General features: G+C 34.8%; 1 protein-coding gene and 1 long non-coding RNA gene across 4 annotated transcripts in view; one reads left to right on the top strand and one right to left on the bottom strand.

The window, feature by feature from the left end:
• Positions 1-14,253, top strand: part of LOC136038501 (rho guanine nucleotide exchange factor 17-like) — a 229,961-nt gene that overhangs the window by 23,565 nt on the left and 192,143 nt on the right. For 2 of the 3 annotated variants that reach the window (XM_065721586.1, XM_065721585.1), the window contains exon 2: positions 1,172-3,026. In XM_065721586.1, the coding sequence (XP_065577658.1) occupies positions 1,194-3,026 (1,833 nt within the window). In that variant the 5' untranslated portion in view covers positions 1,172-1,193. Of the gene's footprint in view, positions 1-1,171; positions 3,027-9,294; positions 13,811-14,253 lie in introns of those variants that run through there. The other variant, XM_065721587.1, reaches the window with a different exon arrangement.
• Positions 1-14,253, bottom strand: part of LOC136038505 (uncharacterized) — a 110,173-nt gene that overhangs the window by 35,309 nt on the left and 60,611 nt on the right. The gene's annotated exons all lie outside the window — the stretch shown is intronic.

Here is a 14,253-nt window from a genome sequence, read left to right as displayed (position 1 = left end):
ATATTTGAGTACCAACTACTGCGGGGTGGGGGGCAGTAAATTTTTCTAAGAGCTGAAAGGTTGCCGGAAGCCTAGAAAAGAGTGCCATTTTTAAGGCTCTAATTTTTCAACTTTTCTTGAAAGATCCTTCGGATGGATTTGGAGGATGAAGGAAGCCTGCAATAAAATATGCAATAATCTGATCAGAGGGGAAAAGCGTGGGGGCATGCTCTAAGCGCAATATTTGTCCGATGAATCTGCCTTCCTTGAGAAATTTATGTATGGAAACCAGTTCTAGAGTTTTAAGCATCTTCAAAAGAAAATTAGGAATTCACCTTTGAAGAGGCTTTTTTATGTACGAAGCATTGTTTCTTAAAATAAAACTTCTTAAAATTCTTAAAATAAATTTCTTAAAATAAAATTAATAAAATAAATTTCTTAAAATAAAATAATATTACGCGGCTAAAACCTCATATTTAGGATTATTCTGAATATGATATTAAAACCGAGCAGGTATGATATGACTTTGTTTTTCATCAATTGCTAGTAAAGATTGGCATTAAAGCTTAAAACAAACCAAATCTTTCTATTCATCAGAGGGGCTGCCATTCACTCCGCTTCACTCTTTACGCTGAAGTTTATTCTACGATCTTCACAAGAGTATAATAGTAAACATGTACTTTTGAAGTGTTATTTTAAGGAGCGTGAGGCTTAGGGATGACAGACCCTTTGATATAAAGAAAAATTTTTGCTGGTTTAAAAGTTTTAATTTGACTCTTTAGTTTAATTTAGCAATTTTTTTCTATTCAACAGCATCAGGAATGACGAGTCAATTTAGATTTCATGTGAGTGTCAAATGCAATACTTTTTAAGTCAGAAGACCCCAAAGAACTGATTATAAAATGGTCATAATTTAAGCATTTTAGAATAAAACGGTCACAAAAACGGTATTTTAGATCGTTTATCAAAAACGGTATTTTAGCATTTAGAGTAAAACGGTCACAAAAACGGTCACAAAAATGTAAAAACGGGATTTTTGAGTAAAACGGATTATAAAACGGTCACAAATCAAGTATTTTAGAGTAAATACAATATAATTGTATGTAAATAGCTTCTTTGGTAATTAGTAATACAATATCTTTGGCTACATCCATATAGTAGTTTCTACATTTTTTATTCTTTTTTCTTTTAGATATGATGCCAAATTAACAAGAATGGGAGACAAAAGTGAAAACTCACTGCAGCGAAATGTTCGAATTTTTCCTGCTTTATCTCGTCAATCTTCGACGGAATCTAATGGAAGCGAGGAACAATCGATATTTTCCAGATTTCGAATGAATCGGGAAAGAAGGGCGGCAAGTGTAGATCGACCTGTAATAGACACTAAGTCAAATCCGTCAAAAACAAAACCTAAATTAGGTAAAATGGATAGGCTAAGGGAGTTAACGGACAGATTTCGTGGAGCAGAGCTACCTCCACTAGTTCCAACGCGAAATACAAAAAAAGAAGAAAGGACGAGAAAATTGAGTGCAGGGTGTGAGCAGAACAGGGGGAGTAGTCCGTTACCACCACGACCAGCTAGTTCTGAAAAAAAGCTGAGAAAGCCTAGTGTTTTATTTCGTACAAAATCAGGAGACGGCAGAACTAGCCCTGCCAAAGAGTTTTTCAAACGCGTAAGTCCCTTAAGATTAACGTCCCCAAATTTAGCACGTGTTGTGAATTTAAAACCACCCACTGAAAAAGAACAAGCTAAAGTCTCGCCAAAGCCACCACGTCCTGAAACTAAAAATCAACAACGGGAGCCGCCATCTGACAGTATTGACGATCTCAGTGAAAAATTGACACCTAAAATTTTAGTTGGCTCATATCAACAAAGAGCTATACCTTTCCGAAGTGTTTCTTTTTCACAGTATGACAACCGTGACTCTAAATATCCGCGTCTGCCCAAATCAACAAAGACAGATCCAGTTCTGGACGTTGTTAAAGAGGAACAAAAGATAGATGGTGCCCCATCTACTATAAACAAGCTTGTTGCATTTTTTACGGATAAAAAGAGCCAAATGCCAACGGAAGTTGTTGGGCATACCTCCCAGAATTTCTTGGCAGTGCCTGTCATTAACGAAATCATTGAAAAGGAAATTAACGATAATAACTCAATCATTAGTAAATTGTTAAGAGAGTCTCCGATTGCTGAATCATTGACACAAGGTGAAGCAAAAAATGTATACCCAACTGAAATCATAAAATTCCGAGGGCGTAAAGTGGAAAAACAACCGAATGTTCAAAACAGTGATTCAAGTTTGTCTGATGAAGGATTTGTTGCAGACGGGTCTAGATCTACGATTAGCGAGGATTTAAATAAACCTGAGCGCAGAATGGCAGTCGTATTAAATTTGTCCGATCCAACATTATCTGAAGTTAGCTCAAATTCGGAAAATTGCTTGACATTCCCACCACGAATGGTTTCACATGGCGAGGAGCCAAATTCAGGTGATTTAAATCTCGGTGAGTCATTTAGTGATGACGCTATGACATCCTCATTGCCAAGGCTTGAGTTGGGGTCTTCTCAAGAAACTGATGACGTAAGCGAGTCAACGGAAACAACTAATCAGGCACATGAGCCATACAATTCATATCGAGAGATACCTCAAATCAACGCCTCATCTAGCCAAATACCTCAACTAATACCTCAAGTCAATGAGCCACATAGGCCAGAGAAACATAAAACCAGTGAGGATACAGAGATTGATTGCCAAGCCCGTTCACGGGTTATTAAGTCTTGCTCTCCATTTATAGCAGTTAATAAAAGTGCAGTGAATCCTCGTGCAGGATCTGTGCCAAGTGGTAGCAATGGGAGTAGGAAAGCTCCACCGACTTTACTTACTATTCCTAGTTCACCTTCACACCAGAGGACTTGCTCCTCACCAAGTCGTTTGATTGGACAACCTTCAAATCTTCTACCTGAGGAGGCGAATAGGAGTATCAAGAAATTTGAAGAACAAAGATCAGCTACTCTAGGAAGAACACCTTCAGGACGACGCCATATGGTACGTACTATCATTTTTTTTAGAAGTTATAATCAAATTTTAATTGAATTCGTGGAAAATTTTCATGTATATATAGTATTCTATGATCTTTCCAGACTTCTCAGATTTAATATTTTTTCTATTGAAAAGCTAAAGCATTTACTCCAAACTTGGCCGTACAGAAACGGGTAAAAGTATAACAGTTCTCACAAGCTGGCGAAAAGGAAATTTTAGGCTTGGTAATAAATAGATTCGGTCGAAAATAACCTCCCTAATCTACCCCCTAAATAATGACTTACGAATGTAGTGCTATTCCTTTTTAAAAAAAAATTATTTTATATAAATATTAAACAAAATAGTATTATATAATTGAGTATTTTTATGTAATAAAAATATTAAATATAATTGAATTAAAAAAATTAAAGAAATATCGTTATACAGTTAAATATTACTACATGATAAAAATATCGAATATAATTAAATGTTGCATTTATAAAATGCTATTAGACGATATTATTATACAATGAATAAATTAAATATATTAAAATGTCACATTTAAAAAATGTGAGGTGCGCTGGATTCGGGATCCCTTGTCTGAGAGGACGCGGGTTCGAATCCCAGTGTACCCAATTCTTCAGTTGGGACGGGGGTCAGTGGTGTGACTCTGTAAGCTTAGCCAGAGTCGACCCAGCTCTAAATGGGTACCTGGAGAAATCTGGGGAAGGTAAACAGGAAGGGTGTGTGAAAGCACAGGATGGCTGGCCCCCAACCCCCCATTGCACTTCCTGGCTGAAGGGCCAAGAAACGGAGATCAGCACCGCCGGTACGGACTGTAAAGTCTAATGCCGCATCCTTTACCTTTTTTTTTACATTTAAAAAATTGAAATGTACTAGCTTAGAGCTAAAGCCTCATCTTCAGTCAACTGTTCCAGGTAAAGTACAATAAGTAGCCCGTGAATAAAGGTACACCCACATAGGGCGGAGTTAGTTTAGCACAACCAAGAGCATAAAATATTTGATATTTGATTTTGAGAGTGGTTGGTAAAAGGGGGAAATGCAAGCTCTTAAACATGGATTGCTTCTAATAATTAGATCTGATCGTCAAAATTTGAATTTGCCAAAATTCTTGTAAATTAAAAACGTTTTCTCTCTGTAAGCTATGTCTGGGCTATAAAGTAATTTGGGCTCTTTCAGAACAAAGGCTAGAATAAGACCATTCGGTAAAAGTAGCTTTTTTGTCGATAAAAAACAGCTTCAGAGCCTCTTAGGCCAACTTACCAGCCTGGCTGGGCTCATTAAAAATTATTATTATTAGACTTTACATAATCAAACAGTTCGTGATAAAGAACTGTAATTAAGGAGTGACGCGGCTCAAAAGTTAGAGAAACTCTTAAACATGGGATTTTGATATCAATATATATATCAAGAGAATCGGCTCATGATGCTGATTACAAATATATAAGATTCATAAGCATTATCCATCAAAGAATAAGAGTCTGAAAAAATTTGCCTGATTCTCGGAAAAGGGGGAAAATACCCCTAAAAGTCAAAAAATGGAGTTAAAAAAAGTCCCAAAACGGAGGGAAAACCCACAAAACTAAAAAATGAATAAAAATTGCACCATCATATTAAACGATTCAGAGAATCCTACTGTGTAGGTTTTAAGCTCATATCTGTAAAAATGCGGAAAATTGTATTTTTGCCAGAAAAATGATAACGGATGCATGTTTATTTGTTAGTTTTTTGTTGTTTTTTTCCCAAGAGTGATTGTATTGAACCAATGGTCCTAGAACATCAGGAGAGGGTTTATTTGAACGGATAAATAAAGCTTAGTGCCCTTTTGAAGTGACTAAAAAGATTTGAGAGAAACTAGCATCCACAAAACACTCCTTTTCTCTCATTATCGTCCAATCAACTGGGGATAGGTATTTAAGTAAAAAAATTTGCCTATTGTTTACGAATAGTATTCGTTATTGATAAGTATATAGATATTTTTTAGGGATGAGGGGATTTCAACTTGGAACGGGTTACCGTTGGGAGGATTTTCCATGGATGGAGGGATTTTTGGGGGTGAAGTTTCTAGGGGAAATTTTATACTGGGGGAATTTGACAAAAATCTTGTGTAAAATTCTTTTTATTTGTCTTAGTACCTCTTTGCCAGCCTAATTTTTTACATGAAGATGTTCCGGGGAAAATTTTCAAGAGGTTGGGAATCCTGGGAAAAACTTTCCACGGAAGGGAGTGTATCCAAGCGATCGGAAAAACGATTAGAAATTGTAGCTTTTTGAATAAAAGTATGCTAAGGAGAAAGTTTCAAGATAAGTCGTCCGCAACAAATTTTAAGAATGGGGAAGATTTTCATTTAGGATGGAAATGTCTGAAGGAAATTTTACAGCGGGGTGCATTTTACATGAGAGAATTTTTCCATGGAGGAGTTTCCCGTGAGTGAAAGGAATTTCTCATGGAGGGTGAGCCAGATTTACCGGCATTATTTGAAAAACGATCAGAAATTAAATAAAAAAAAGCATTTTTTTCCAACTGAGAGTAAGTAGCAGCATTCAGACTCAAAATGAACCAAAATTATTTCGTATTTGACGGGGATTCCCCCTCCTTAATGCCTTACTCTTTGCACTAATGTTTGAATGTTTGTCACAATTTTTTAAGAACGACGCCTGAATCACAAGAAACATTGTTTCAAAATAGGGAGCTTTTTTAAAAGTGCTAAAAATGCTTTATTGAGGAGGGGGCAGCCCATTCATATGCAGAGCAATATCTGTATATATATATATATATATATATATATATATATATATATATATATATATATATATATATATATATATATATATATATATATAGGGCCTATATAACGAAAGTAAAACAGTTCAAAATAGGGATGAAACCTTTTTATTGACAGTGAACAGATATAAAATTTAACTGGATATTTCGAACACATATACAATGTTCATCATCAGCAGTAAAACTCTGAATTTTACTGCTGATGATGAACACTGTATATGTGTTCGAAATATCCAGTTAAATTTTATATCTGTTCACTGTCAATAAAATGGTTTCATCCCTATTTTGAACTGTTTTACTTTCGTCATGGAAAGGCAGTGTGGTCTTCGAACTTACCTAGGGCCTATATATATATATATATATATATATATATATATATATATATATATATATATATATATATATATATATATATATATATATATATATATATATATATATATATATATATATATATATATATATATATATATATATATATATATATATATATATATATATAATATATATATATATATATATATATATATATATATATATATATATATATATATATATATATATATATATATATATATATATATATATATATATATATATATACTAGCTGTTGGGGTGGCGCTTCGCGCCACCCCAACACCAAGTTGGTGGGGCGCTTCGCTCCCCCCCAAGCCCCCCCCGCGCGCGTAAGTCGTTACGCGCCATATTAGTTACGCGCCATTGTAGTTGTGTCCCTGTGTCCCACCTGTGAATAGAGATAGATATAAATATATGTTTTTAACTACGTAAAACATGCTAATATACAACATTCTTCGCTGTCCCATTGTCTGTGCATATAAATAGATTGTCAGGTTTACTGACTCTTGAACATGCAACATATAATTGTCCATGGGAAAAACAATCCGTATTCAGATCTATACCTCATTATTCTAATGATGTGTCCCTGTGTCCCGGTCGTCATTTACATTCCCTGTGTCCCGGTCGTCATTTGTGTCCCGGTGTCCCAGTTTGTAATTTCTCTTTGAATGTCCCGGTCGTCATTTATATTCCCTGTGTCCCGGTGTCCCGGTCGTCATTTGTGTCCAGGTGTCCCGGTCTGTAATTTCTATTCAAACAATCCCTGTGTCCCGGTCGTCATTTATATATCCCGCCTGTGCCCCCGGCGTCCCCTCATTTTACAATTAAACATTTTTCCGTGAACAAATGTCTTAAATATCTTGAATGACGTCACCGTCAAAGCAAAAATGACGACAACTAATTTCATGACGTCAGTCAACACAGAAAAATGACGTCACCTGATCCACAGACAGACAGACAGACAACTTATTTTTATATAGATATATATATATATATATATATATATATATATATATATATATATATATATATATATATATATATATATATAAATCTAGGTATCTATTTCCCATACTCTTTGTTTCAAAATCATGCTCTTTTTCTTATTGAATCTCGTTACTTCAGACGAAAAAGTATTTTTCTGGGATATCTCGCGCATTTCCTAGTGTGATTCAAGGAGAACTTATCCTTAAACTTCCCCATTTCACAGTCCACTCCCTGATAGTGACAGTATATTGTTCTTCAAGTGAAATTATATTAAGATTAGAAACTTGTTGTTCTGTTGTTGAAGATTATACATAATAAACAATTTTCCAACTCGAAGAATATGTCAGAAACATAAGTTGTTTGCGGTTTGAAGCTTGATTAAAAAAGTGGGGATCCGTTCCTTTCAGAATAAACAGTGCTGCCAAATTTGTAAATGTTTGGACATCGGCAATGAAACAAATTGGATTTTGAGAATGAAAAGACGAACAGATATGTTTTTATATAATATAGATAATGATTTGGCTCTTGAATATTGATGATTTTATAGAATTATATTCAGGGTAAGGCGGGAATCATGATTAGAGGAAAATCTTTATGCTCCCTTAAAGACCAAGCTTCCGGAGGGGATTTGCTAAATAGGTTTACACACATCCAACCCTCAGAAAGGGAGAGGGTTCAAAAGACTTTTTCTGGGGGGTTGGGTTAAAAATAAAGCTTGTATTCTTAAGATCACTGTTTTTAACGAGAAGGGAGGTCCTTCGAGCGAATAACAAAGGAGGAATTCCCCATATCCTTCACATGTGTACTGGAATTATTTGCTATACTATGCTATTTTCTTCGCTACAATAAAGGATTTATCAAGGGTCTCCTAAAGGTTCATAGTTACCTCTCTACGTGAAAATATCTATTGAATAAGTAAATGTGCCCCGGCCCACGGTTTGAGTCAGGTACGTACACATATTTGTCTGGGGGATGGGATGATTAAAAATTACAAAATCAGGAAAATTTATGTACAACATATAAGAAAAACCTGAACAGTAGTGATGGTTCTAGAGATCCCTACCCCACGCCTCGTCTATCCGTGGCCAATTTCAGTAGGACTATCTTTCACACATTTTTCTTAAGTAAAAACGACTGTGAGAAGTGATGGACGATTTCACTTTCAAGCTGCGAAATACAACAAGCAAACTATAAATCTTAGTAAAGCTCGAGTCTTAGTAAACTCTGCTCGAAGTAAACTTCGAGGAAACTTTGATAGTGTCTAAAAATACCGAAAGTAGTAATACAGTTCAAATCAGTAAACATATTATAACATATTACTGATTTAGCGCCCCAAACCAAACATGTATACAGACTGGAGGTCTTGAGGAAAGAGTATTTTTATCTTTCTCAAAAGGTTCAAGATTCTGCATATAACTCTTTGCTCGAAGTGAACATCGAGGAAACTTCGATAGTGTCTAAAAATACCAAAAGTAGTAATACAGTTCAAATCAGTAAACACATTATAACATGTTACTGATTCAGTGCCCGAAGTCAAACACGTACATAGACTGGAGGCCTTGAGGAAAGAGTATTCTTATCTTTCTCAAAAGTTTCAAAATTCTACATATAATTCTCTTGTTGTTGTTTTTTTTGTATTCCGAAATTTCCCCTTTGTCTGAAAGTAAAACGTAGCTCCCCAAACAGCTTAGCATGGATGCCTGTCTGTAAGTACTAAGTTCTAAAACACAGAATTTCCATCAATCCTGTGTTATTTCTATTGACTGCACAAACTATACTATTACTATACTGTAACTATACTATATACTATACCACAACTATACTATACCACAAACCATTTCAACTGTTCCGTATCGAATGAAGAGAAGAGGCTTCTTCTTGGTTAGCGTAAAAGGTACACCTCATTCAGTAATAAATTTTGGTAATTAACATTCTAGTGAATTTAAATACTATCAAGGGCGTATCTAGATTTTTTCGGGGGGGAGGCTTTCTTGGGGGGGAAGGTGCGAAAGTAACTTTAAAAACTTATACAAAATTAGTTTCCATGTATTTTTTTGGTTTTTGTGAGTCAGTCAAAAATTTCATGGGGGGGGGGGTAAAACCTTAAAACTCTCCCTTGGGCGAGGCCTTGCCTATTGTACCTATTTAGTACGTATATTCTGAATTCGGTTTATTTTGTGTTGTTTTTTCTTTAGATTTTACTGATTAGTAGTATAGTTCAAATCAGCAACAAAATAGTTTTGTTCCATGTAAAACCATATACAGAAATGAACAAACAAACCTAACGTACGTAATTTGGATGAAATACGAGAGTGTTTCGTACGTATATTTTTACTTTATAAGAAATTATTATTTAGCGTATTTTAGATACTTGTATTCTACTTAAGAAAATTCTCATTGAGTCATAAAAACGTAAAGCATCCAATTTGCTTTTATGACCAATTTTGAACTAGGTCTTTATTCTATAAGTACATTTGTTCGATTCTAACGCTATTTGCGTAATAAAATTTTAATGTTAAGATAAAATACGTAGTTGTCGCTCCTGCTCCAAAAACAAAAGATCTTTCTCACTAGACAATTTTCTTTTAAAATATATGTTAAATTTTTGGTTAGCGTGGGCTATTGTTGGCTCTCCAAAAGATTGCAACTACTTCTTTAAACATTCTGACCGGCATTAAAGGGCTGCAGACGGCAAAAACGGCTGACTGGTATTACTGTCGGATAAGATAATCCAAAGGACGGTACGCTACGTTACATAAATATCACAGAAGTGAGAAATACTTTTCCGCTTTACTGCAAATTTAGTAGCGGAAACGCCAAGCAAAGACGGCTAAGCGTCATTTTTATTGGCTGCCGAAAAACATAGCGAAAAACATCGAGCAACTACAACGAAGTGTCATCACTTTAGTAATTCAAGAACCGTTATGTTACCGTTATGTTTGGTAACCGTTATGTTTGGTAATTCAAGAACCGCTTTGGTAATTCAAGAACCTCTATGTTACACAGAATAAGATTCAAAGAAGGACAAAACATTTTTTTGGGAAAGAACTGAAAATGTGTGTTGAATTTTTTCACTAGTTTAAACTTAAAACTTAAAATGAAAAGTCAAAATCCCGTTGCCACTGGCTGTAATAAGCTAAAAAGTTCTATTTTACACTGTGTAACTTTCGCAGGAGGCTAGTAAAACTAAAAAATGCGACTTTTATTACTGTTATTAAGAAAAAATTGTTTGTGAAAGGATGGGTTTTAGGTGTTCAGTTAAAGGCGCTCAATAATTTCCATTTATTTCTTCTGTAAGAAGAACGTATTTTTGAAAAACTATTAATGTCAAATTATTTTGGGAATTGAATAAGATACAGGGAAAATATGAAAGAAATTATAAAGGCTGTTGAAACTGCAAATGTTTGAAGTAAACGTTAACAGTGTTAGCCTAAAATAACCTGTCGAAAATAAACTTTCCGAAATTGCCCATGGCGCAATTGCCCATGGCTAACTCACTTTTGTCAGTGGATATATTTTTTATCAAAAATTATATGACTGGAAAAGTTTTTTTCAAGAAAATTAACAATGTTTTAAAAATAAAAAATTGCCTAAACATAGGCCTCGTGATATTTGGTATGAAATAGTGTTTAAGCTCTGGAGTTCAAAAATCCAGACGATAAATGTTTGCAAATATTTTTTAGCATAATTTTAAGACTACTCAAATTTTGCCCTGCTTAAAAAAGATAGCATTAAAGAAGTGACTTAAAATACCATTTCGGAAAAATGAAAAAAATTCTGATATCATTTGGAAAAATTTGTAAAATTTTAGTGTCTTTCACGCTAAACATGTGCAGAATTCTGTAAAAGAGATTCTTAGAAAAAAGAACTAAAGGGACCACTTTTAAATATCTTTTGACTCCAGAACAAAGAGAACCAATCAGGTGAATTTTAACTTTCCAACTGCGTTTGTTGGCTTAACATTTCACACAGAAACACAAAGAAGGCAATCAATTTGTAAGACTGAGGGGGGAGGGTGTTTAGCCTCTCTTTTTGATGGGATTCTCTTTATTTATGACAAGCGTTTCCTAGTAGTAACCTCAAGCTTCTTAAAAATTGCATCTATTTTCATGTGTTTTCTGAAATGTTATTCTTGGGAAAAGGGGTTCGAAATTCTATCGTGGAAAAGAACCACCCTCTCCCTCTTCCTCTCTATTTCTGGTGGCTAATATCACTTCAGAAAGTTGGGTTAAAACTAACCGCGGCTTTGAAATATAGTCTCGGCTCCATCCTGAATATATGATTTTTACATTGGTTTCAGGACCATTGATTGCTTTTCCCTCAAGATTGAGGGAAATTGTTGGTAGTTAATTTTTCAAGTGCACTGTGCTAAATAAAATAGATAAAAAAGGGGGGAGTAAGCAAAAGAGAAAAAGAGAGATTACTCACATTTCTTTAAGTGGTCGGCTCAATTTTTAGCCAACAGAAGAACGTAAAACCTGATTGTTTTTTCTTTTTGTACGAAATCTTAAGCAAGTATTATGAACATGATTTTCGAAAAAAGGGAAGCACCAGGCTAATAAAAAACATTAAAAAACCCATCAAAAATTTCTTCATATTCCTTTTTGTTTCGTTCTCATGAGTTTGACGAGCATTTCAGGGAAGGAATCGGGAGATAAAACCTCCTAACCTCTCGTCCCTCCTGGATATGGCCTTGGGAAGCACCAAGTGATTTTAGAAAAACTTTAATCTACACGAAAGGTGGCAAGGTTGAGCTTGGTACTTTTAGAGACATTAGCTTGGTTTCTCTGGGAAACTTAGTGAATATAATGACAACTTTTAGACTTTGAGATATATTAGATAAAGTTTAAGAAAAGAAAGGGAGGGGTATTAGAAATGGGATAAGATGCACCGACCAAATTTACACTCATAGATTACTAATTGAGAAGAACCTGAGTTATCAAACCCATTTAGTCCTCAGTGTTATAGATTATGAACAAGTGTTTTATTTTGCCGATGGAAGGGCTTTAGTGAAGGTCTTATCCTTATATTGTATACCTGATAAGGATATTAAAGTGTTAAAGTGATAAAGAAACTAGGTTAAGAGGTGGTTTTGTATTGAATCAGAACTTAGGCAGGTTTGCGTTCTTTCCACATTTATATGGGTCATTTTGGTAGACTTAGTCTTAAGGAGCACAGCAAAGAATATGGGAAAGCAAGGAATGAAGTGGGAAAGTAAAAATACCCTTCTCTTATACTATGCTGATATTTTAAGTATCCTAGAGGAAATGTTAGGAAAATGAATTATTTTGTGGAGGTTTTGAGAGTTCAGTATGCAAGAAAAGGCTTGCAAATAATATTGAGAAGACTAAGTCACTTCGACCGGGAATACATGAAGGTGAAGAGGTGACGATGGGTAGTGAAAAGAACCATCAAGTGGAAATCTTCACTTACCTGGGTAGTATTATTATTAAAAATGGTGGATGCACCGAACATGTTAAAAAAAAGATAGCCAAGGCCCACGGTTTTTCTCTCAGTTGAAAAAGTTTGGAAGAATTGGAAGACAGGTCTGCGAACCAAAATTGGAATAGTGAAAGCTATACAAGTGGACAAGTATGGCTCCCTAATATAGGCGCTTTGAAAAACAGAGGAGGATTTGCTACATTAGACACATTAAGCTGTTAGAAAAACTGGTTCTGTCCTGCTTTCTCTGACTCTAATGAAAGAAGATTGAGATGGTTAGGATAAGTTGTTTGGATGAAGGTTTACAAATTCCCAGAGATTGCCCTACTTGGCCAAACATCTAGGTCAAACAAAAAGCTGGTCGTCCCGAATGGAGCGAGAAGAAACCTAAAGAAAGGATTTAAAAGGAATTAGATTATCTTAGAAGGGTTTAAAGTGAAAATCTCTGAATGGACTTGGAGGAGGAGCGTGAGCATATGTAGCAACCTTAGGCGGCTTGGTGGAACAGTGAGCTTTTAAGAGTAAATGAATGAACAGTGTTTGGGGCAAAAGATTTTTGCAAGCAAATTCTCTATTTTTCTGTGGTTAAAATAAATTGACTTCGTGGGAAACCTCCTCTCCAATTTTTAACGGAGTTGAACTTTAATCATGGGTTAGCACTTTAAAACAGTTTTTAATATTTTGAGGGGAGAGAGGGGGAGTATTTAGGCTCGATCTTGACAGTGGTAATGTTTATTTGTTTACTGGGTAGCAAGGCTATTTAAATTGTGCTAATCAAATTTTTAGAGCAAAAGGTGGTTGAAACAACAAGTTGTCGATTTGATTTCTTTTTTGCATACAATGTTCAAGAGTTATCTCAGTCTGTAAATGCACACACATGCATTCCATTATGTGGAGAAATTAAATTAAAACGGAAGGGAACCACAGATTGATTTGTGATGAGATCTTCAGGAATGTTTGTCGACCTTCGACGACGATGCTCTCTAAGGAAGGGAAAGTCCTCGGGGAATAAAGATGTAAATAATCAAATTGAAACTGACTTGGCCAGTAGCCCTAGTGATGGGTTGGAAACCCCCTCAATAAGCTTGGATTTCGATAGAATCAGTTCTTCAAGCAGTCTTGAGCGAGAAAGCCCAGTTAGCTGGGGGTCATTTGGTGTATCGCCCCCTTGTCAGAACATTGAAGCATGGAAAAGGTTCCAAGAGGAACGACAGAATAAGGTACTAAAATAATTTGTAATTATATTTTACATATTAGTCCTAAGCTCATTACCAGCTTGGATCTACTTACCATCTTCAGTATTTATATGTACCCTATACATAGCATCTATATAATATATATATAAAATTAAAAGCCTATATATATATATATATATATATATATATATATATATATATATATATATATATATATATATATATATATATATATATATATATATATATATATATATACATGGAACTGAAGATACTTACCATTATCAGTTTCTATATATAGAAAATCTAAGAAAGTCCCTGTCTTGTAATGCTATTAAAAATAAAAACAAGTATTTGTACTGAAAGTAAGGAGCAACATTAAGACTCGGAACAAAAAGAAATTATTTCGAATATGAGGGGGTTAACCCACTTCTCAATACCTCGCCCTTTACGCTATTTTTATAAAG

This window comes from Artemia franciscana, chromosome 18 (genome assembly GCF_032884065.1).
Source record: "Artemia franciscana chromosome 18, ASM3288406v1, whole genome shotgun sequence".
Classification (NCBI taxonomy): Eukaryota; Metazoa; Arthropoda; class Branchiopoda; order Anostraca; family Artemiidae; genus Artemia; species Artemia franciscana.
This window is presented reverse-complemented; position numbering and strand designations above follow the sequence as displayed.